Here is a 24,036-nt window from a genome sequence, read left to right on the forward strand (position 1 = left end):
TATGGTTACTTTTTATTTTCTGGAATCAGCGCTTCATTATTTAAATTCTTTAGAGCATTTAAAATTTCTTAATGTCTTTCTCTTTCAAGATTTATCATATTTCCAACTTCATTTATTTTTTAATAACAGTCAGGAAACATGCAGAATGCTGTGCTTGATGTGTTTGTGTGACTAAGCGACTTGTATCTCTGTAGCCTTCTGCTTGTCAGGATAGTGGTAGGGCTACTGAGGCTGGTTGTCAGATATCATGTTTCCTTTGTGGAAAAGAGTAGAAAACCATAGCCTGTTCTTCTCGTGATATCATCCAGCATGGGGTATTTCATGCTTCCTTTTGCCATGCCGATGAATTTCCCCAGAAAATTACCCATATGTGAATTCCAGATGATATCTCGGAACTCGCTGGGTGATCATCCAAGATGAAACACAAGAAATCAGAACTCTGCGTGTGTGTCTTTAAAGGTCTGACCACATTCTCCATAATTACTTGGAGGACTGGCACCGTGGTTTCAAAGCAAAACATGAACTTAGATGTCACTGTTCATGACTAAGTCGATGAAACACATGGCGAAGAATCGCAGATAATACGTTCTGGTTTTATATTTTGCAATGAGAGTCATGCTAAGATAATACAAGCTTCGCAAATAGGGCTAAAGGTGGACATAATAGAAGGAGGACTCACAGCACATTCTGACTAGTTGAATTTGCATGTCAGACAATGGTTCACTGCCTCTTAACACTGTGCCTCATTGCTTACTCTCTTCTTGCTGCTACCTCCTGCTGGGAAAAGTTAAGAAAGCACCCTGCAGCTGGGTGCTGGGGATGAAAGCAGCATGCAACCACCTCCCATCTCAGGCACACAGCGACAGTGTGTGAGTAACAGTGACACTCACACACTGTGAGTTTGCAGTGGCAGGGGATGGGTGGAGCAGCGAGTAAACATAACTGCCCATTCACTGGGCAGCCTCGTGCCTTCCAGATGGTTTGAACTACAACTCCCATCAGCTCCAGCCAGCATGGCCAATGGTCAGAGGTTATGGGAGTTGTGATCCAAAACATCTGGAAGGCCCCAGGTTGCCTATCCCTGCACTGGATCTTCAACAGAAGTGGTTCTGTGGGTGCTCCTGCCATCTGAGGTGTAGTGGGTGTCTACCGGGAAAAGAGCCCTTGACTATGGAATATTCTTCATGGGGAGGCTGGTCTGGTACCTACTTTGATGTGATTCTGGCACCAGGAAAAGATTTCTTAATGTTCCCAGGCCTTTTTAGTTTGACCTGCTTTATCTCTGATTGCTTTTATGCTTCTTTGTATTTATTTATTTTCTTTATTTCATTTCTATACCGCCCAATAGCCGAAGCTGTCTGGGCGGTTCACAAAAATTAAAACCAAAAAGCACATAGTAAAACAATATAAAATATAAAAGCATTAAAGCCACAATAGAACAACAGAACCAGAATAAAATCTAGCAGCAATGCAGAGATTTAAAATACAGATTTAGAACAGCAAAGCTAAAGACTAGACAGCTAAAATGCTAAAATGCCTGGGAAAATAAAAAAAGTCTTCGCCTGATGCCGGAAGGAATACAATGTAGGTGCCAGGCGAACCTCACTAGGGAGTTCATTACACAGCCGGGGTGCCACAGCAGAAAAGGCCCTCCTCCTAGTAGCCATTCACCTCACTTCCTTTGGCAGGACTGCTGACTGCTTTTATGCTGTTCTTTTAAAGCAGGTGTGGGCAACATCCGGGGCAGAGGCTGCATTGCTCCCCCCATAACCCACCAGGGGCCATTCCCCGCCCCCCTACAATTGCTGCCAAATGCGTTGTGGCGGCAACAAAGAAAGCAGGGATTTTGCAAGGGAAAAGGTGCCCAGGTCCTGCCTCGCTTTCTTGGAAAATCACTGCTTTCTTTGCTGCTGCTGCGGCAAATTCATCTTCAGCAGAAGAGGGCTGCGAAAACAACCGCTGGGGGTCCACATGTGGCTCACAGGCCATGTTGTGCATCCGTTTTAAAATTTGGCATTCTAATGCCTTAATTTAAATACATTTGTTTACTGTAACTTTAAAGCCACCCTGGGAACATTTTGAAGGAGGGGTGCAAATCCTAAAATGGATGAAAGAATAAGACTTGCAGGCTTGAATCAGCTGGTATTTTCGTCTGACAGGTCAACTGTGAAGGGAGACTCACAGTGCTGGGAATGTGCTGAGAGGCTTCTTTTTATTCTGGATGCGCTCTGATTAAAGAAATCCTAGTTATGCCATCAGTTAACTGATTAAAGCTGAATGAATTTGCATATAGTTCCTGCTGTTCCTACAACATGGTATTATCAGAGGCACTTCAGTGCTTAATTTGTAATTTGATACAAAACCCAACTGGAAGATCCAGAGCAAAATCCAGACTAGTGCAATACAGCAACAAAGTGCGTCTCTCTCATTCTTTGGGGGGCTGAGCCCCTCCTCTGCCATTTCAGATGATGAAGCAGCAACAGCCTTGTGCCTGAAAGTGGTGTGTGTGTGTGTATATTCACCCAGAGTTCCCCAACCTGATGCCCTCCAGAGGTGCTATACTGCAACTTCCATTATTCCCAGCCAGTGTGGCCAATGGGAATGATGGGAGTTACAGTCCAACACACTTTGAGAGCACCACACTGCGGAGGGCTCTATTACCTGAATAGCTGCAGAGCAAAAGCTGCTCGAACTGGCATGGTGTCTTTTGCTATAAAATACTACTGCTGCTGAAAAATGCAGTACGGCAACCAAAGTGTTCGTAACCTGTTTTGAATTGATGCCCGTAGATGTTGCAGCAGGCCTCATCTTAGAAGAGGCATTCCCTCATGTGTGAATGGAGGAGAAATCTCCTCTTCTAAGATACTGCATGTCACTCATGCTTTTTGTAAGTCCTTGCGTCTTACATTAATCAACAACTTAAAGAAACAATTTTTTCCCAATTAATTGGGGTGTGTGTGCTCTTTTTAAATCAAATGCGTTTTAGGGTGTAATTCTATGCATATTTAGGCAGAAAAAAAGTCCTACAATTCCCAGCATTCCCCAGGCAGCCATGCTAGCTGGGGAATGCTGAGAGTTCTAACACTTTTTTCCCGTTTAAAACATGCATAGGGTTGCACCTTTAATCTATTAATCTAACCATTTAAATATGCATCCCTATGCATGTTTACTCAAAAGTAGGGCCCATAGGGCCAGTTCTCACAATTGCAGTGAGGGAAATAAGCCATGGTGACTTATTTCCACTACCATGCATGCCAGCTCCATGCTGGCTGGATTTCCCTAATTACCCTCACTGTTGCGGCCTGCCACGTTCTTAGAACCCAGGCGGCATAGCTTGTTTGGGGTGAAGTGGGCCTCAAATAACCAAACAACAAGCCAGAGGCTTGTTAACCATGCTGCAATTGTGCGAACCAGTCATTGTGTTCAGTGGGGCTTACTCCCAAGTAAGTGTGCATAGGATTGCAGCCTAAACGTTGCAGCCCTACTCCTTGTGTGATGTCTGTCTGCAAAAAACACGTTTTCCTGCCTGCTCATTCTGTGATCTTCATTTGCAGCACAATGGGTTATTTATATGCCTGATGTAAGATTTAACCTATAGAGCAGACATTCCCAGCCTAGGGCTCCCAGATGTTGTTAGTCAACAATTCCCATAATCACTGACCATGGACCATGATGGCTGGGGATGCTGGGAATTCTCATTCAGCATCCAGAGGCCCTAAATTGGGAACCGCTGTTGTAGAGCAGGAGTGGGCAGAAGGTACATCTCCAGCTGTTTCAGGCTACAACTCCCAGAATCCTGCCAGCATGGCCAATAGTCAGGAATGCTGGGAGTTGAAGTCCAAAATATCTGGAGATCTCCTTTCTGCCCACCTCTGCTGTAGAGGGTTCCAGTGCCAGAAGGTAACCATGATATCTAGAACAATTCCAAGTCTTTCTATACTAATGACCACAGCTGTTTAAAGAGGCGCATTTCTCTGTTGAGCAAGGCTTCCTTTGAATAAGGCCCCCATACCATTAATGATGCCACTGTATTTTTTATTTTTATCTTTTTTACCAGCCATACAATGTATTACTCATTCACTGATGTTCAGAATGAAGAAGCCAGGACTCTGCAACCGAAAGAACCCTATCCTTATTCTGATGGAGAACTGGCTCCCCTGCAGAGGTAAATATTAGCAGTGGAGGATGCAACAGAGAGTGTCAAAGGCTGACAAGTCCAGCCCTTTTAACATCGACAAATTAATGTATGGAAGGGAAGGAGTGATTATGCCTGTTAGTCTTGCCACCAGTTTCCATACATGAATCCAAACTTGTGCAGAGCCTATGCATGCAGGCTCTGTCTGGGCAATCGGTACCCTAGACTTTTCAGCATACCAGATCATGGATGGTGTCAAGGGTAGGCATGGTTGGGCACCAGCTGAGGGGCCCACACCCCAGCAGGGGCCCACTACAAGAGCCCCCTGGAGTTGCTCCTCCTCCTCACCATTGCAATCTGCTTGTTCACCTGCCTCTCGTTCTGGCCCAGACAATGGTGATGGTAAGGAGAAGTAGACATCACCGCCTGCTTGCTCACTGGCTCTCTGCCTGTGAAGCAAACAAGTTAGCAATGATGAGAAAGAGGATGGGGAGCAATAGCAGCTGATGACAATGGTGGTGAGAAGGTCGATTCATTGAGCAAGGGGGTCCATTGAGGGTGTCTTGCCCAAGGGCTCTTGGAAACCTGGAGCTGGCACAATAACTGATCCTTCATGGAGGATAAAGCTATTCATGGCTACTAGTCATGACAGCATATATTACCCTCCAGTATTAGAGGCAGTATTCCTCTCACTACCAGTTGCTGGGTAACATGAGTGGGAGGGTACTTCTGTGCTTATGTCCTTCTTGTGAGTTTTCAACAGGCTGATGATGGTGGAAACAGAATGCTGGGCTAGATATGCCTTTGATCTGATCCAGCAAAGCTGCATAAGGATGGGGATGTCCCTCTGCTTCTTTGTCTCCTGATCATTGCCCCCTTCTGTCAGAGCTTGGCTTCCTGGATCTTCAGGCAATTGAACACGAGAGGCCTTTTTGCATACAGGCTTTTATTTCCATAGGTCAGATTACACAGATACACATGCCAAAGAATTCTGAAATAGCCTGTAGCACTTAAATGCTGCACCACAAACAATTGGCTTCTTCACAGCAGGGAATCCTCAACTTGACTCTGGGAAGACAATCTTAAGCTAAATTTTTTTCCGCATTGTAGTTCCCAGCAAAAGACTGACATACAGAAACTCAATACCAAATTATCATAAACAAAATTTCATAGCGTGACCAAGAGAATTCAGACTAGGTAGATATCCAAACATAAAAGATGTTGATGTCTGTGAGGTCTTGTCAGCTAGGGCCTACTTTAAATACCAGTATAGGCCTAGGTAATGCCCCTCTTCTGGCCACCATTCCGAACCAGAACCTTTAGCCCATAAACACAGAGAAAGTCACAGGGGGTGTGGCTGCTCCTCCCTCTTGATTTGATGTGGGTGTTTTATGGACTGGATTGCTCTTTCAACCATTCCATTAGATTGTGGATACCTTGGGCTGCTAAAACACTGTTCAAACCCCCATTCCTGAGCAAACAATTGGGTGATATACCCAATCTCCCTCCTCCTCCTGCTAATCCTCTTGTTCCCCAGTTCCCACCGGGTGTGACATAAAGCCTTACCTTGCAGCTGGGCCAGATCCGAAGCTACACTCCCCATTGTCTTGTAAACAGTTGCAGAGTCAGGCTGCGCCAGGTTCCCAGGCCTTGAGGTTTCCACTACAATACTGGAGTCTAAATCGTCCCTTTCTGATTCAGAATCAGACCCAGACTCCTCAGTGTTAAGGCCCTCTGTAATGCCTGGGCCCATTCCCACACCACCTTACGACTTCTTGGTTGGGCTGACCTTGTCAGTAGTCTTCTCTACTACTGTTAGTAAAAGGGTTTGGCTTTATCTGTCTTTTCCAGCCTTTCTTCAAACTGCCCTTCAGCTCCAAAAAGCGATTCTGAATTGGAGATGCGAAATCCCGAATTACCACTTGGCTCTGAATCTCACCTGCAGTGGTCGTGGGGAAGACTGCCTGAGGTGAGTGTGGTTAGAGAGGAGCTCTGGGGACGCCTTACGTGCTCTACAAAATGGATGTACTCATGCACTCATCCATCTACTTTCAGCTACTTTTTCCAGTTCCTGGAGGACCATGCTGTAGGACAACTCTGTTCCATGACACCAAGTTTCTGCCAGCATTTCTGTCAAGAGAATAGTAACTTTGTAGGCATTAATCTAATAGATCTCATTTTATTTCAGCTTCATAAATAAGGCTCTCCCACAATCTATGGAATTCAACTGTAGCTAATACCCACTGATTAGCCACAACACTTGTGCTGGAACTCCCTTCCTATCTTCTATCAGCTACTTGTTGTCACAGTCAGAAAGTGAACTAGTAGACCAGTGGCGGGAGACCTGTGGAGGGAAGTGAGAAGCACGAAGGGGGAGGGGGGAGTCAAAAGCAGCTGTTGACTGTTGGAGAGAAAGCACTTCAGGGGTGAGTGTTCTTACTTCATTGTAAGGCAAGCACCAAAGTGGAGGACATTTAGCCAAACATTGGTACGCTTGGTTAAACAGCAGACAGCTGGTGTGCCAGGGGGGTGGGGGGAGAAAGGAGCTTGCCAACACATTCCTGCATTCCAAGGACTGGGAAAAAGATTTCCTTTTTGCAATCTGGTGTGTGTGTGTGTGTGTGTGTGTGTGTGTGTTGGAGGGGAGGGGAGTTTCTCTTGTCACCGGCATCCCCAGCAGACCAACTGCAGAAAGGGTGCTGATGTAGGGAATGAGGAAATGAGGATTTCTGTTGCAAAGGCCCCTGGGATACTTGTTGGTTATGGCCTGGGGGACTGAGAGAGAAACAAACCATGGAAGCTGCTGAGTGGGCAATCATCTGTCAGGAGTAAGGGACAAGCCACCCACCTACCCATCCTTCCTTCTTCTCAGGGTGGCTTAACGTGACATGCAAAAGTTCCCATAAAGTAGATTTTGAGCTCCTCTGTTGTGCATGCACTATTTATGTCAGTGTGTAATCCATAGTGGATTATTTGTAATTTGTAATCTTTGTAATTCAAATGACTTGCATTGCAAAGTGATTTAAGCAAAAGGGTATCCCTTAGGCAGGGAAGGTGAAGTGTGTGTGTTTTTGAACCAGATGTGGTTATTTCTCAGTCCCTTGTCTCTGGTGGTTGTTATCAAGGAATGGATTCTCTCATTTCTTCTCTGTTGTTCTTCCAAAATTCTGATATCCACTGGGTTCTGCTCCGTTTGGATTCCAGTAGGAATCAGCAATTTTGGAATGCCACTAATGGTAACTGGTACCTGCCAGTGTTGAACAGCAGCCAGCTGACTTTAATTGGTGCTCTTCAGGTTTTAAGGTATTTGAGAGAATGAAGAAACATCGGAGAAGGCTTTTTAAGAAGACTTCGGCTTTTAGGTACTTGATGGTCCTTTTCTGGGAAAGAAGTGGAAGAACCTTGATTATTAAGGGCAGCACCTGATTAAGTTCAATGAAATGGGATTTTACCAGATGCCCATAGCTTTGTTTTCTTTGTCAATGTGTCATTTATTTAAAAATATACACGTACCTATTCAGGAATTTAGAATTTAGTGCCTTTCATTTCAGCATCACATGTGTGCATTTAGTTGTTGGAACTTGTGTTGAGGTTTATTGTTCATTAGCCTTTAGGCATCCATGATACATATGTATGAACTTTGTAATAAAATGTTTATAAGACTTTTGTCTGCATATTAGAGCTCAGTGGTTTAATTGCAGCAGTTGTGTGCCCTTTCGCATTTGTTGGCTGTTCTTATTTGCAACTCTTGTCCCCATTCTGCTTTTCTTGTTTGTTATAAGAGGTTGTGGGAGCCATTGGAGTAATTTGTCAAACACATAATGGACATCTGAAGAGCATTTTGTTTTGCCTCTTTTTGTGTTGTTTCATTATCTCAACTCAACTCTTTCCCTTCTTTAAGGTGAGCAAATCGGACCGAGTAGAAGCAACAAAGCCCACCATGAGGGATACCTCCACAACAGCAGCCATCACCCCAACCACTGCTATCACTGTTCCTGTGGGAAAGTCAACTCACTTCGTGGCCATCACAGCAGGCTCAGAAAGTGACTTGGGCACAGTAGACTCTGATGATGCCTCAGGTTCCCCAGTCACTCCTGTCATTAGGCCAACCCCTGTCTTTTCTACTGGGAATGGCCTTCCAGGAGCTGAAGAGCCCTGTCCTTCCATTCAGGTGATTGGCAGTGGCCTACAGACTATGCCTGGACTTTCAGGAGATGTACAAGGCATAGCAACAGCTACAGAGAATGAAGGAACAAAGCCCACAAAGGAGACGATTGAAGAGATTCAGGATCTGGATTTGGAAATGCCATCTTCAGGGAGCCCTAGTTTGGCAAACACAGAGCCCTGCAGCAACCCAGAGTTGAAACAGAAGAAGAGAAGGGGTAAGCGGAGGAAGAAAGCTATTAGAATGTAGTATATAAGTGAGGCTCTGCAACAAAATGTTGCAGTGTATCCCCAGCCCCTAAAAGGAGTGCTCCTGTTTTGGGGTCTTGCTGCCTGGAACAGGAGTCTTGTAGTTCTGTCTGGGGGGCTCACGGAGGAAAGCTTTTATATTTCCCACCCTCTTGTACCCTTCCCCCACTGTGGTAAAGGGCTCGGATTTCTGGCAAGCTGCCTCCCCTGAATCTGAACATTTTAGCACTGTATGGGTCAGGGGTGCATGGGGGCTCTGTTGCTCCTCACTGCAGTCCCCTCCACTGCTCCAATATTTAAAAAAGAATTTAAAAACAAAATGGCATCTGAAACAGTCATTTTGAACCCTATTTGACCCTTTTAGTGCTCTGTAGCTACCATGGAGTACCAAAGGTCAAAATTAGCTTGGAAACAAGCTAATTTTGACTCCTTGGATATTCCATAGCCATTCCAGATGCATTTATGGGGGTTTTTTGGCACTGTGGGTGGATGGGGGGGTTTCAGGGCGCAAAAATGGCTCCTGGACTTCTTGAAGTTTCCCTCCCCTGGTACAGGTGGTGGAGGGGAAGAGTGTAGAAGGAAGAGTTCTCTCTGTTTGTGTTTTTAAACTTCATGACATGCATTTTTCTTCTCTCCCTCTCTCCATCCCGCCCCCCCATGCTCACTTTCAGTATATGAATAAGCTGCTAGGGAACTGCCAACAGGAAAACATAGTAAAATCCAGGATTTCCACATAATTGTGATTTGAGGCTGCTGTGCAAGTGGTCTGTACACCATTTGCACAGAAAAGAGCAGCAAATATGCCCATGCCCTCAATATTCCATAGGGCCTAGAATTCTTTACTTAAGGTTCTTTCATTTACAAACATGTAGATTCTGTATATCCTCCCCCAAGAACGTAGAAACTAGACATTTATTTTTTGCTTCCCCCGTGATTAGAACAAATTATTGTAGAAATGGATGTAGAGCAAGGTCTCGTTATTAAAATACGTTTTGGATCTCTTTGAGGTTCCATGAAGAGAAACCCTCATCTGGGACCTACTGATATTTATTTAGAAGACCTCTCGAACTTGGATGCGGAGCAGTTAGCACTTTATTTCCCCAAAAGGTATGGTTAATTATCATGGTTTATTGGGAGAAATTATAGTTAAAACTAGAGTAACAGAATTTTAAAATGGGAAGAGACCACCATGAAGTTCATCTAATCCAACCCCTGCTTGATGCAGGATCTATAGTACAGGATGCAACTACAGTATCCATGACAAATGGTCATCCATGTTTAAATACCTCCAGTGAAGAAGAGCTCACCATCTCTTGGGGGTAAACACCAAAGTCAGTTGGAAATTAGAATAGGGGAGAACTCTGGCTCCCACCACACCACCACACACAAAATGTGTCTGCCTTCTCCCTGATTCTCACCTTTATTCAAACACTTAAGGCATAGCAGTAATTTGATGGCTGGCATGGTATCAATGCTTTGTTCTTCTGTCCCCCCCCCCTCTGTTGTTGTCAGTGATGCTCAGCTGAGTGGCCAACCACAAACTGATCCTGGCAGCTTCTCTTGTGCCCATGTGCTGGGTGATGCTACTGTTGAGGATCTATTGGAGCCTACAGCGCACAACTTGATGCCCCACATCCTTCTGTCTGTTTGTGGAGGTCTTGGGGATGATGGGGAATTATCTCATGGTATGTCTGGAGGAGAAGGAAGAAACTATGATTTGGGACAGATCCAGCAAAGGGGTGTGTGTGTTGGCCTTCTACAGTGCCTACAGGTTAAGCTAGAATTGTTGGTGTTGGAGGGAGTAGCAGAGTCAAGATGGTTAATTCTCAACTAGACAATATGGTGAGAGATCCATGGTTGAATCTCCCATGGCTTTTAAAAAGGGTAAATGTGTTAGGGTGGCCATTTGTCCTCTTTTACAGAGGACAGTCCTCTGTTTGAAGGGCTGGCAAAGGACTGTCCTCTATTTTGAAGACATCCTCTATTTGAAGGGCTGTCCAGTCTAAGTGCAGTTTCAAGATAAAGAACCATCCGAAGGAAGAGCTGGGTCTTGAAACTGCCCATCAACAGCACCACAGACTGAGCAAGGGCCACAGGTCACCTGGTCACAGTCTTCCACATTATGGTGAGATGTGCTGTGTTTCTATTTAAATTAAGTAAATCATTTCTAAATTTGTATCTACTCATATAAATTAGCATATGCAAATTTTATGCAAAAGCTGACATCTTTTGTTCTCTTTTTCACTTGTCTCTTTCTGTTCCAAATGACTCCACCCAAAGGTGCTGTTTGCCCCATGGAGCAAAGCATACATCAATCTTCTCCAATACGGCACCCTCCAGATGTGTTGGACTACAACTCCCACCACCCCAACCACAAAGCCATGCTTATGGATGATGGGAATTGTAGTCCAACACATCGGGAGAGTGCCGTATTGGAGAAGGCTAACATATAGGTACTATGTAGGTATCTGAATAGTTTGCCCCACAGTGGGTGATTCAGTTCAGAAAGACTGTGTGTGTATAAAAGGGCTCATCTCTCCCCACAGCCAGAGCTGTGACTCCAACCCAGACGCAATCCCCCTAGCTACATTTCCTCTTTTAAAAAAAGCCACAGGAGATTTAACCACAGGTGTCTCCTCTAGTTGTGCCCTAGTATTACCTTTATAATTATAGCTTGGAAAAGGGCATAGAGATGGCTGGCAACTAGAAAGCCTTGCTAGCCAACTTAGGGCAGAGCACAGGACTAACAGGCCAGGTTTCTTGCCATAGCCTGAGCACATGTAGTGGGCTAAAGCTGATAGTCCTACTCCAGATGTCTACAACTTCCATCAGCCCTAATCAGCATAGCCAATGGTGAGGGCTGATGGGAGTTGTAGGCCAAAACATTTGGAGTGCCACAAGTTGCCCACTCCTGGCCTGCACTGATGTTACTGTCCTTGGAGGAGAAGGGTAATCGCAGGAGCTGTGGGTGGCGCAATCTGTATGTGCTTGCAACTTTCTCCTTCTTAATGCCAGCTATGCAGAAGCTAACTCAGGCTAAAAGGCTGCTTCAAACTATTAGGAAAGTGAACGAGAAGAACAGGTCAGCCGGTGGTTTTCTACAGGTTGGATTTGCCCTAAAACTTCTTATCAAGATAGGAGTCCCAAAATGGAAATGTCTTTATGTAAAAGAGAAGCCTAGTAAAGGGGTCTTGGGGAATATCCATGCTACAGACCTGAGTTAATTTAATAATTCCTCTCCCCAGGGAACTTTGGTTCTGTGAGGGAACCAAATTCTGTTAGGGAACTAGACATCCCTAACAGAATTTTTGGCCCTCTCCCCAGATTTCTTTTGAGGACTTGTGATGGTTAAACTGATATAACACCCATAAAAGTGTATAGTGTAGATCTGCTCCTAGGGTATAAAGCAGGACAATGATGTGGTTTCATGTGGTAAAGTGAAGCATGACCTTGTTTGTTGTGGTCGACTGGTTAGTAGCCACCACCAGTTTCCTGTAAGGTTGTTGGGGGTTGCTGGTGAACTGGTGTGTGTGTGTGTGTGTGTGTGTGTGTATATATATATATATATATATATATTTATCTCCCTTCCATTTCTAGCTGAGAAGTTTACGAAGCATATAGTTTCCTACCAAGAATTTGCAGAGAACCCAGCAATTCTTGAGGACCCAAATTTGGTGATACAGATCCACAAGAAGTGAGTAGAAAGGTCACCTTCTGCTCTGATGTATTTGTATTCCCTGTCACGGCTTTATGTACGCTAATGTACATTTATGCATGACTAAATTCAGCTTGTATTCTGTGAGCATAGACATATTCTTGGTGGTTCTTAAAATCTGCCTTTCTCTGCTCCCTATCAAAGATTGGTATATGAAGGTGGAACTTGCATTCCCTTCTTCGTGTGTGTGTGTGTGTGTGTGTGTAAATTTGGTTGCACTAATACTCCCTGTCCAATCCAAAGATGGTATGAAGAGCTGAAGTCTACATCCCTTCATTCTAATGTTCAGTTCAGCAACACTGACAACAGTAAAATATGGTGTGGCTCTGCTTAATTTGCTGTTCACTAGAATCCTGGGTGCTATTATGGGATAGACTCCTTCATGTTGAACTTTCTAGGGGAGAGGTTTACCAAAACGCTAACTTTAAGACTCCTTTTCTAGTAACCAGCACTTCTGAGACGTTTTTAATGTGTGTGCCAAATTTCAGCTTTCTAGGTATGGAATTTGGAAACCCTCATGAGACAATCAGGTCTATCTGTGTGTGTTTGTATATGTAAGAATATATTCACAATACTGTGTCCTTCCATGCTGTGGCCTTGATGGTCCTTCTACACCTGGTGCTTTTCTCCCCCTCCCTCTGCTTGCAGATATTACAACTGGGCAGTTGCAGCTCCTATGCTCCTCTCCCTACAAGCTTTCCAAAAGAATCTCCCCAAGGTAAATTAAAGCATTTTTTTTGTTTGTTCTTTAACTCTGTGTCATTTCTTATTTAAACTCCTAGGTCTCAAAATTCAAAGAAGGCTATGACATAAACTTCATCTCCATGAAAGTACTGCAAATACTGCCCAGTTAACAAGTTGGCACTAAGTCTCTGAAAGACTCAGGCTCTTGTAACATGCTGTCAGGGAACCAGTCAAGTCCACTTCCATCCAAATCTTCAGATACACTTAATGTCATTGGATGCCATCACATGTGTAGACTACTTCTGTGGCTATCAGAAGTCTTCTGTTAGTCATTCTCTGGTTTCCAGAGTACGATGTGCCTAACAAACTTGAGATGAAAGAGAAATGAAAGATTTAAAATGTTGGCAATAATTGGTTCCCCATGGTGATATCTGTCTACTTGACTGATATGCCACCAGCTCAGATATCTGGTTCTGGAACCAGAAATGGTGTTCTTCTAGGATGATTGCACAACCTAAACTTAAGTATTATATTATACTCATTTATACGTAAATAAACAAGTTGCTATACTGGTGCAGCAGACCTGAGTAAATGGTCCCCGTAATTACATATATTTCAATATATTATAGAACAGAGGTGGGCAACTTCCCTCACCTTGAGGGCTGTATTGGATGTTGGGTGGGGGGCTGCACACCCATGCATGCATATGTGCATACCTGTGTGTGCACATGTGTGTGTGTGCGCATGCACACACACACAGAGATCACACATACACACACATGCATTCCCCATCCTGCTGCAGTTCACTGGGGTGGGGTGGGGAGGCTTATTGAGTAGTATCGCTGGAATGGGAATCAGGTTAAAGTCTTCCCACATCCCAGTGATGCTGTTCTTTAAGGAAAGAGGGTTCATGCAGATGATTCCTCATGTGCTCTCTTTCCCTGCAGCACTGGGTTCCAGCCAGCCTGACAAACAACTGTTTGGTGCAGGGGCTTGATTCTCCAGGACAGGGCATTGGGCAGTGGCAGCTGGGGGAGCATGTGGGGGCTGCACAAACAGCCCTGGAGGGTTGCATGCAACCCATGGACTGCATGTTGCCCACCTCTGTTATAGAATGAGCTGTAAGATACAATATGCCATTTCGTCTTCATCAAAGTGATTTAAAAAAGTATGATAGAATTGCGTAGAACACAGTTCCAAATAACAGGATCTGTTATTTATAAGCACGTGTCCAAAGTGGATGGAGCAAGCAACTGAGTAATTTTAATTAAATATTATTCTCACAATCTGGGTGCCACTTTCCAGTAAGTATAGGATGCTACTGATTCTGTTGGCTGTGATTTTTAGATATGCTGCCCAAGAAAGGTGACCCATTTCAAATAATCTGCAAAGTACCTGCTTGTGTAACAAAGAGAGATAGAAAAACAAGTTAAACTTGATGTCCATAGATCTCACTGGAAATGATTAAGGAATGATTTCCACCTACATTATTACTCATATCCCTGTCTTCATTTTGTCCTTTCTGATGTGTAAGCAAACAACGTCTTAACTTTGGCCCTTGGTAATCATGCAATTGTTTTGTAGCTTAATGCTTGGCCCTGCAAATGTTGAGACACCAGTTTATATGTATACTGTCAGATTCTTGATGATTGGCTTACTGCTGCATTTAATATTCTTCATTTGATCATGCTTTGCTGAGAATTGATTGCTTTTCATTAACGACATATGATGTGAACTGAATGCTTTCCCATACAATTCAATGGAATGAATCAAGCAGCAAACTTTATGCAAGATGTATTCGTTGGTCTTTCCCTTAACTAACCCCTCCTTATGTTAGCCCCTTTATGATGCAAAGGGAATCAAGAGAGATGACATTCTAGGATCTTCTCCCCTAAGAAAAATCTATTAACATTGCCTTGTAAAATCCATCTCTTTCCTCCTGACTCCCAGCTCTCTGACCAGTTAATAGCCATATGCTAGAGCAGGGGTGGGCAACTTGTGACCTTCCAGATGTTTTAGCCCAGAATTTCCATGATCCCTCACTATTGGCTATGCTGGCTAGGGCTGATGGGATTTGTAGGCCAAAACATCTGGAGGGCCACAAGTTGCCCACCCCTGGAATAGGGCTATCAAGTTTAGCCCACTACAAGTTCTCAGCCACGTTCTCACCCCTAAGTTGGCTAGCAAGTCTTTCTAGTTACCAGCCATCTCTATGTTCTTTTCCAAGCTACAGTTTCCAAGTTGCCCACCCCTTCGCTAGAGCATGTCCTGTTGTGTGGTCCCTTCCTATAATAACTCTTCTGTATGCAAGTAGACAGCTTTTGTAGTTCTCTTTTATTTCTGTGCTGTAAATATGTGATTTTTGACATCCTGTCATATTGTGTGTTGTGCATCTAAGGATGCTTTGAAGATAAAATAATGCATGTAGACCTTAATTCTTTGTTTGAAAAATGGCCCCCGCTACAAACTATTACATGAGCAGAACTCCTTTAGCCGGAGGATATTCTCCAGCAGTTAGCTCTGCACGCCTTTTAGCATGTACTGTCTCTCTACAGAACATGTACATCCTTCGCAGCAAAATGACTTCTTCCCACCCCACAGAGACTTCGGTAGCACCTCACAATAATTTACACATCTGATTTCCGGAACAAACTGATAGCAATTCAGTGCCAGCACTGGTGGGCCTGCTGCTCCTTCTGGAGTCTCGAAATGCCCACTCAGAGCCTAGTCATACTTGTCCTGCTGAGTTTTACCACACAGCTGGACCAGTCTCAGCAAGGTCACATCCTTGTTTGATGTCTCATTCTTGTGACGATTGTAAGTTGTGGGGTGGTTGGATTGTTTACTGTTTAAGCATTTGGTATTGGCCATTCTTTAATGTTAGGGCATATGCTCCATTTCTATGACTCATGTATTGCTGCTGTTAACCAAGGCGTTATAGGGCTTCCTGTCATGAGGATGAGTTTCTTTGGGTTTGAACATAATACACCACTGAATCTTTGTCTCTCTTCCATGTTTGCAGATTACTATTGACAGACTAATGAAGGAGAAAATGCCCAAGAAGGGTGGCAGGTGGTGGTTTTCTTGGCGGCGAAGAGAGCTTTCGAATGAGGAGGTACACGTGCATTGTGTCTATAGGAAGATATGCCAACTTCTTCTATGAAGAAATTGTGTAGAAAGGAAACATCTCTCTATGGCAGCCAGCCCCAACCTGGTGTCCTCCAGGTGTTTTGATTTACAGCTGTCATAATCCCTGACCATTGGCCATGCTGTCAGGGACTGATAGGAGCTGAAGTCCAAACCATCTGGAGGCCACTGGGCCAGGAAAAGATGCTCCTTGGTCTTGAGTACAAAAGCCCAGACCAAAATGTTGTACCTGAGCTGGGCTTCCACTTGGAGTAGTCAACACTGATGAGAAAGTGGGTAATAGTCAAATATTTCCCCTTTGAGTACAATCTAACATTTATCTCCATGGCATGGGAGATGTTGCAGCTGGTTTCTCTGCTCCTACTGTTATGTCCAAAGCTGAAGGTCATGTAGGAGGGACAAGCAATGTGACATATTCCCATGCCAGGGTGGCACTTGATACCAAGTGATGGTGTGAGAAGCAGCTGTGTTGTTGGCTGTTCTCATTTGACCTCAGATGTCTGAGGCTACTGGAGTGGCATGGGAAGGAGACATGCTCCACCCTTTCAACAATGCTGCTAAGGCGCCCTAAGAAATCCCTAAGAGGATCTTTCCTCTGCATGCCAGACTGCATTTTCACACCACATGCACTGAACAAGGGAGATAGCAGGCTGAACTTGCTCTGCTGAGACTGGGCAGCTCGTTGGTAGCTGAGCTCTTCCACATGCAAAATGAACCCCCAGCCTGTGGCATTCCTTTGTCTTGCTCAGGCGTTGGAGCAAAAGGAAATGTGATGGCAGATGTCAACTGGAATGCTGCATGCTAGCTTTGCCCTCGAAGAAGCTGGGCATTTTTATAGCTTGTTCAGAGCCACTTCCTCTGATTAGCCCATTCTTGCTTCGTCTCTCTGCCCATTTCCTGAAGCTCTATTGGCCACCTCTCCCCTTCTTCAGGTTCTTTTTCACAAGTTCATGTGAGCCTCCTGTAGGCCAATTGCCTATATGACTGCATCAGAAATATTCTAAATACCTGCTAAACTGAAAAAGACGTTTCGCTGATGTATGACTGTGGTAGGTGATGTCTTTGCATCCAGTCCTTCGTAACATGGCTGAGACTTTAGTTTAGTGCTCGATTTGGTATGTGAGGAAGCATAACCATTGCCAGTCTCTTGTGTCCATAGCATGAAGCCACTACCCAGAAAACCAGTACAGGAGGCAAGCATAAGAGGGACTCCTCTCATCAGAGGTAAGGTTTCATCATGTATCAATATGGTGTGGAGTTCAGAGTATCTAAGGGCAATCTTCTTCTTCTTCTTCTGAATATTATAGTGAGGAAACCTTAGAAGGAAGCTTACTAAGCTCAGAAATCTTGGTCACCAAATTAATTGGTACGCACTCAAAGGTTACTATTCAGTAAAGGTATTCAGTACTATTCAGGTAAGTTCACATTACCTTTGTAATGTGAACTTACCTGAATTTGCACTTTAGAACTAATACTTAAAATAAAACTCAGTTATCCTTCAAAATTTGCACTTTTCTGAATTTTGCAATGGAGTTCTCTGTGCAAAAAAATATATAACAAAAATTCATTCATTCATTCATTCATTCATTCCTTCATTCATTACATTTCTATAATGCCTAACAGCTGAAGCTTTCTGGGCAGTTCACAACAATTAAAGCCATAACATATGAAACAATAAAATACAATATAAAATTTTACAAGTTTAAAACTACAGTATAAAATAAAAACAATAACCAAGTAAAACCTAGTAGCAGTGCAAAGATTTAAAACACAGTAACAGATTTAAACAACAGAAACTGCAAGACTGAAATGCCTGGGAAAATGAAGTGGTCTTCACCTGTCACTGAAAACAATACAACGAAGGTATGATTAGGGATGTCAGAGAATTCCGCCACAGACTCCGGTGAGGCCGGATTCTAAAGAATACTGAATCTGTGGTGGAACAGCTTCCCCCTCCACCACCCCACAGAATCCCCCCAGGATGGAGCGTACCTGGCGGCCGATGCGGCAGCTCCGGCGGTGGCGACGCTACACCATTTGCGCCCCTGCTCTTTGCTGTAATAGGCTACATAAGTATTTACGTAGCCTATCATGGCAAAAAGCAGCCATGCAAATGACGTAGCGGCTGCCATTTGCAGCCGCAGCAGCCCAATTGCAGCTGGAATTCCAGCCGCGGCCAGCCCCAGCCGACGGCCCCACAGAGTCGCCACGGAGCAGAGCCGGCCAGGGAGGATTCCAGGGGGAGGGACGGAGCGCCTCCCCCCCACTGCAGATGCCCCGGAACGGAGCAAGGTAAGTGTTTCGTACATCCCTAGGTGTGATGCGAGCCTCTGGGAAGCTCATTCCACAACCAGGGTGCCACAAGAGAAAAGGCCCTCTTTTAGGGGAAATGCACACACAAATGTGTATATTAGTAAGAATAATGTTAAAAGGCATTATATTAGGCAAATTGCAAAAATGTGTATATTAGAAAAAATTGCATACAAATATACATGTATGAGGAGAAACGTACACAACAATTTCTAGGAATTTTTAGGAAAACTTTTTTAAAAAAACACCTCAAATTCTTGGGATAAACTGAACGTAAGATTTGGAAAATGCGAGAGAAATCAACACTGATAGATCTGTCAGTCCCTGCCTCTCAGCGAACACATGACCAAGTGTGACAGTCCCTATTTTCCCCAGTCTTGGATTGTCTAATGAGAACATGAGCTGCTGAGAAGCTCCCCTTATTTCCCCATCATCTTCAACTTCTAGCAGTCCAAATGACAGCTGGCCATGGGCACTCATGTGCCAACCAGTCAGAAGTATCCCTCACATTTATCCCATTTCTACCTTCTTTCTCCCTGTTAGCTAGAATGTGTATGTTCCTCTTTACCAGTCAAAGGTATAAGAAGAGAAGCAAGGGAGTTTGGAACTTGTTCCACAGCACAGCTATGATTAGATAATCGGTTCCCCAAAACAGGCAGCTGAAGGGCAATGGAATAAGAGTAACCCTGCTTGCATCCCATTACTAGGACAAGTACTCTTTTGGTGAAGTATTTTCTTTAATCCAAATTCTAATAAGCTTTTGTGGGGGCTGCTGTTCCCCTCCACTAACCTGGTGGTGGTTGGAGGAGGAGGAGTTTTCTTATTCTTTCTGCTGGGGAGGGACTTAGAGTCCTCTCTGCCAGGCAGTATCTCTGCCTCTGTGGTGGATGAGTCTTCTGGTCCTTCTGGACACCTTCATGAGTCTTCCCAGCAATGTGTTTCCCAAATGTGTTTCAAAGTGCTGAACATGATCAGTTGTATCACAGGCTCATGTAGGCCACAGACACTTCCATCCCCTTTTCTTTCATTTGAGAGAGATTCACACATTCTCCCCATACCACCACTGCCACGCTGAAAGAACATGTGAATGGACTTGTGGGGCCACATAGGCTAGCCCTGCCTCCTGTGTCCATGCCCCCTGCAGCATAAATGAATCCCTGCTGTCCACATGTTCAGCTGGTATGGGAAAGAGCTGTGTGTACACACTGACATATGGTTCCTCCGTGTGAAGGGGGCCCCTGGTTGAACCAGATCTCCTTCCTTGTGCTGAGGAATGCTGAATGTTCATCAGTATGTGTGTAAAGGCCTTCCCCATGCTGGCTGAAAATGTGGATGGTAGGACACTTTTTGGCCAAGGGAGGTGGGGCTTGCCCACGTAGGGATGGCAGGAAACATTTCCAGCCAACCAGCCCTATGATCCCCTCACAGATCCTTTCAATGCATGAGGGGGGTGGGTAGTCATGTCAACCTGTCTTTGGAAACTGGCTTGACAATGGTCTGATAAATGCTTGCACTCTCTTTATTTTATTTATTTATTTATTTATTTCATTTCTATACCGCCCAATAGCCGAAGCTCTCTTTGTTTCTCCTCCCTTCTTCAAGAGCACTGCTGTGTTTGCTAGGCCCGGGTTTGTGCTGGATATTACATCTCGGCTTCCAAGACATCAGAGTTCCTGGGGAACAATGTCCCATTGCTTAACATCTGGGCAACACTATGCTTCCCGGTGACATCTTAGATCAGCCTTCCCCAATCTGGTGCCTTCCAGGTGTTTTAGACTATAGCTCCCATTACCCTTGACCATTGGCCATGCTGGCAAGTGCTGATAGGAGTTGTTGTCCAAAACATCTGGACAGCACCAGGTTTGGGAAAGCTGGCTTAGATGATGATCCTGACTCCTTTCAGATTCCTAGGCATTTTGTAGGGCAACACCCTCTTTTTTCCAAGTAGTATTGTTTCACACTTCGGGATTTGGACAGTACTCTTGGTCCTTATCCCATTTTTACTCTGGTTTCTCCTTCTGCTTCTGTGTACTGTAGGAGCGAAGATGCTTCTTCCAGTGATGAATCTGTATCCACAAGCCAAGGGGACAGACCTGTACCAGATGCCCTGACACAGAAATTTCTTCCAACCTACAAGAAATCACTAAGACTCTCTTCAGGTCAAATTGTATGTGTTTTTGCTTCACCCCCTTACCTTCTTTGTATATGTAATTGATAAATCCTGCAACTTTTTGTTCAGGGAGATGGGTCTCCAATCAGACTTGCCTCATTGCAGATCTTCTTGGATGGTCCTCTGCAGTTACAGCCCAAATAGCTTGGCTATGAGTTGCAGTCCCCGAACAATCACAGACTTTGATCTTTAGAAGATCTAAGAAGGGTCAGGGCTAGGTTGGCAGTTGGATAAGAGGTTTTCAGGGCACAATGAGGAAATGAAGTTTTATAGGCTAAGGATTTTCTGACTTCATCCACCCCTAATCTGCATCCCATTGTGATGCCGAGATTTGCAAAGCACAAATGGATATACTTTCCCCTTTAAACTAAACTGGGCAGAATGTAAGGATCAACGGATTTTGTTAAATCTGTTCTATCTGTGTTTCACAGATTGTTGGGCATCTTTCATTCTATCGTCTGCTCATTGATAGAATCAGATTTTTGTTTTTACCAGAATTTTGTTCTACTTGTGCTCATGCGCATTAGCTAATACACGCTAAGGCGAATGAGCATTAATGCACACTTGTGCAAATGCACTAATCTGTGTTACTTAATATGACTTAGCGTAAACCCTCCCCAAAAGTGAAAAACCAGTTTGTAAGTTTGCGGAATCCACATGATTCAGGAAAAGCCAGTCCACTGTGGAATCCACAGGTCAGATTCAGAGAAATGCAAACTCATTTGAATCCATCGCAGATTTCTCCGACTTCCATAGAGGAATGTCACTTTGTGCATGTAGTGAAGCAGGTGCTGTGATCCCCATGTCATTAGGGAGAGAGGGAGCGTATAGGGCAGCGGTGTGCGACTTATGGCCCTCCAGATGTTTGACCTACAACTACCATCAGCCCTAGTCAGCATAGCCAGGGGTGAGAGAAGATGGGTGTTGTAGGCCAAAACATTTGGAGGGCCACAAGTTGCTCACCTCTGGTATAAGGGGATGTAGAAATGTATTGCTAAAGATTAACACTATCCTTTTATTCAGTCTCTGTTCTCTGGTAGAAATACCTAATCAGCAGGGGCACAAAACAATCCATCCAAAGTTAAGCACTTTTAAATCCCACTGATTTCAGTGGGAGAGATTTACGCATTGTCCTAACTCGTTGAAATTAATGTAATTTTAAAGGCTTAACTTTGGCTGTGTTTTGTTCCTGCAGTGTTTTGATACATTTTCGAGCGAGGAAGTAGAATTGCCAGTATTTTACTTCACCTTTCCAAATTGTCTGGAGGACATGCAAACAACAGAGATAAGCAGACTTTGGATGGACAAATGGGATTGCTATTTATATGCATAGTCACCGGAAGCGCAGGGAATGGTGGGGGGGTGCATTAATTATTACATTCTCATTTGTGCAGGGATAAGTACAACTGAATTTTGTGGTACATTTCTGAGTAAACACAGGATTTGGCTGCATGACTGTTACATAACAAATTAATACCAGCAAGGGTCAGATGATGAATTAAGGTTGTTTTTTTTTTGGCTGTTGTTGTTTTTTGAATCCTCTCTTGGCTTTAGAAAAGTCTGAATCTAAGAGATGGACCCAATGAGGTTGCGTTCAGTGTGACCACTCAGTACCAGGGCACATGTCGATGTGAAGCCACTATTTACCTATGGAACTGGTATGACAAGGTTGTGATCTCTGACATCGATGGGACCATCACCAGGTGAGTGCCCTTTGACATCGCTCCCTCTAATACTGAACTAGATGCCCCCGTACCAATAGGACTGGAGCCAAAATGGGGCCACTAAGAAATGGGAGAGAGGTACTGGCATGCTCCAGGGAACCCTGAGGATTTGGAGAGGTTAAACCAAAACCAAAAAAAGACGCAAGGGGGCAAAAACCCCACCCCAAACAGCCCAATGAGGACTGAGCATGCTCAGTGGCCTCCAGGACCTGTGGGATAATTATTATTAGTTGGAGAAGAAAAATGGGAAACTAGGAGGGGGTGGGGGAGAGTGAATTGGTCTACTTGAGGTCCTTACAGCTTGTAATACCCCAGAGGAGGGTATGGCTGGCTGAACCCTGAATGGAAACACTCCTGCTAGGGAATGAGGGTATACTGCAACATTTTGGTGCAGATTCCCCTTATGAATGTAAAATGATCCCATATCGTTTGCCATATGATTGACCCAGGCACTCGAGGAACACTGCAAGGAGTTCACCATTGGGTTGTATTACGTGCATGTGTGTTTCTAATCCCTCCTCTTCTTATCAGGTCCGATGCCCTAGGCCACATCTTGCCACACCTGGGAAAAGACTGGACCCACCAAGGCATCACTAAGCTCTTCCACAAAATCCACCTGTAGGTACTGGATATGTTCAGGTCAGGGGGTTTGGGGGTGGCTTGCTACAGTCCCTTAGGTGGCTCTTCTGGTTGGCTCTTTCAGATTAATGGGTCCCAATATTCTGAAATTACTGAAGTCATCACTGGAGGGCAGTGTGTACCTTTTTATTCTGATGTGTATTAAAACTGTTGAGCTTGTCAAAATCTTTGTATCGCCAAGAAGCAAACTATTGCCGTTTCCTCCTTTTTATTCCTGCTAACAAAATTAGTTTTTACCCTTTTCCCTAGAGGAGAGAAACTTGTCTAAATTAACTAATATTTTACACTTGACCTGGAGCTCTTCTAGCTCCTAGGAGGTGATATTTTTCAGCACGGCTTCTTAAACGGTGCCTGCATTCTCTACAAGGGAGGGGGCATAGCTCAGTGGCAGAGCACCTGCTTTGCATGCAGAAGGTCCCAGGTTCAATCCTCAGCATCTCCAAGTAGGGCAGGAAAATCTCCTGCCTGAAACCCGGGAGAGCTGCTGCCAGTCAATGTCAACAATACTGGGCTAGATGGACCAATGGTCTGGTTCAGTATAAGACCGTTTTCTCTATTCTTATATTTCCCCTTGGCCCAATCTTTTTTGCCTCCTAGATGCACAGCTGTGAATAGACTACAGCAAAGGTGGGGAATATATGGCTGCCCAGATGTTGTTGGACTGCAGCTCCCATCATACCTCACCATTGGCTATGCTGGCTAGGGCTGCTGGAAGTTGTAGTCCAACAATGTCTGGAGGGCAACATGTTCCCTATGCCTGCACTACAGTATTAGTGGTTTCTGCAACATTACTGATGTCCACCATTTGTTTCTGGGTTCTACCTTGGCTTGAGGTGAACCTCGGATGACAAGCCAGTGATGGGCCCAAATTCTCTGTGCTCAGATGGTAGCCTTGCAATCAGTGATCAGAACCATGCTCAAAGCATTCATTAGCATAATTTGCTATCCATTGGAACATCATTTGTTTTCTTTTAGTGCTGAATGGGAATAATTGGGAAAGTGCAAGACAAATCAACAAGGGAGAAGTATTCTTAGAGGGGCTTGGCATGAGGTGCCACATTACTTATACAGTGCTATCTGTGTATATCATCCTTTACAG

The 24,036-nt window shown here is 44.4% G+C and overlaps 1 protein-coding gene across 6 annotated transcripts in view; it reads left to right on the forward strand.

Annotated features, from left to right (window-relative positions):
- LPIN3 (lipin 3) overlaps nucleotides 1–24,036 on the forward strand; it is a 74,272-nt gene that overhangs the window by 44,236 nt on the left and 6,000 nt on the right. For 5 of the 6 annotated variants that reach the window (XM_084853963.1, XM_084853966.1, XM_084853965.1 and 2 more), the window contains 12 exons: nucleotides 4,058–4,165; nucleotides 5,987–6,104; nucleotides 8,037–8,517; nucleotides 9,556–9,655; nucleotides 10,061–10,233; nucleotides 12,146–12,242; nucleotides 12,912–12,981; nucleotides 15,970–16,062; nucleotides 17,254–17,318; nucleotides 20,442–20,571; nucleotides 22,129–22,277; nucleotides 22,830–22,916. In XM_084853963.1, coding sequence (XP_084710089.1) covers nucleotides 4,058–4,165; nucleotides 5,987–6,104; nucleotides 8,037–8,517; nucleotides 9,556–9,655; nucleotides 10,061–10,233; nucleotides 12,146–12,242; nucleotides 12,912–12,981; nucleotides 15,970–16,062; nucleotides 17,254–17,318; nucleotides 20,442–20,571; nucleotides 22,129–22,277; nucleotides 22,830–22,916 — 1,671 coding nt within the window. Of the gene's footprint in view, nucleotides 1–4,057; nucleotides 4,166–5,986; nucleotides 6,105–8,036; nucleotides 8,518–9,555; nucleotides 9,656–10,060; nucleotides 10,234–12,145; nucleotides 12,243–12,911; nucleotides 12,982–15,969; nucleotides 16,063–17,253; nucleotides 17,319–20,441; nucleotides 20,572–22,128; nucleotides 22,278–22,829; nucleotides 22,921–24,036 lie in introns of all 6 variants that reach the window. The other variant, XM_084853967.1, reaches the window with a different exon arrangement.

The sequence above is a fragment of the Heloderma suspectum genome, chromosome 4 (genome assembly GCF_057233095.1).
Source record: "Heloderma suspectum isolate Gila_16-S chromosome 4, 16-S_ref, whole genome shotgun sequence".
NCBI lineage: Eukaryota > Metazoa > Chordata > Lepidosauria > Squamata > Helodermatidae > Heloderma > Heloderma suspectum.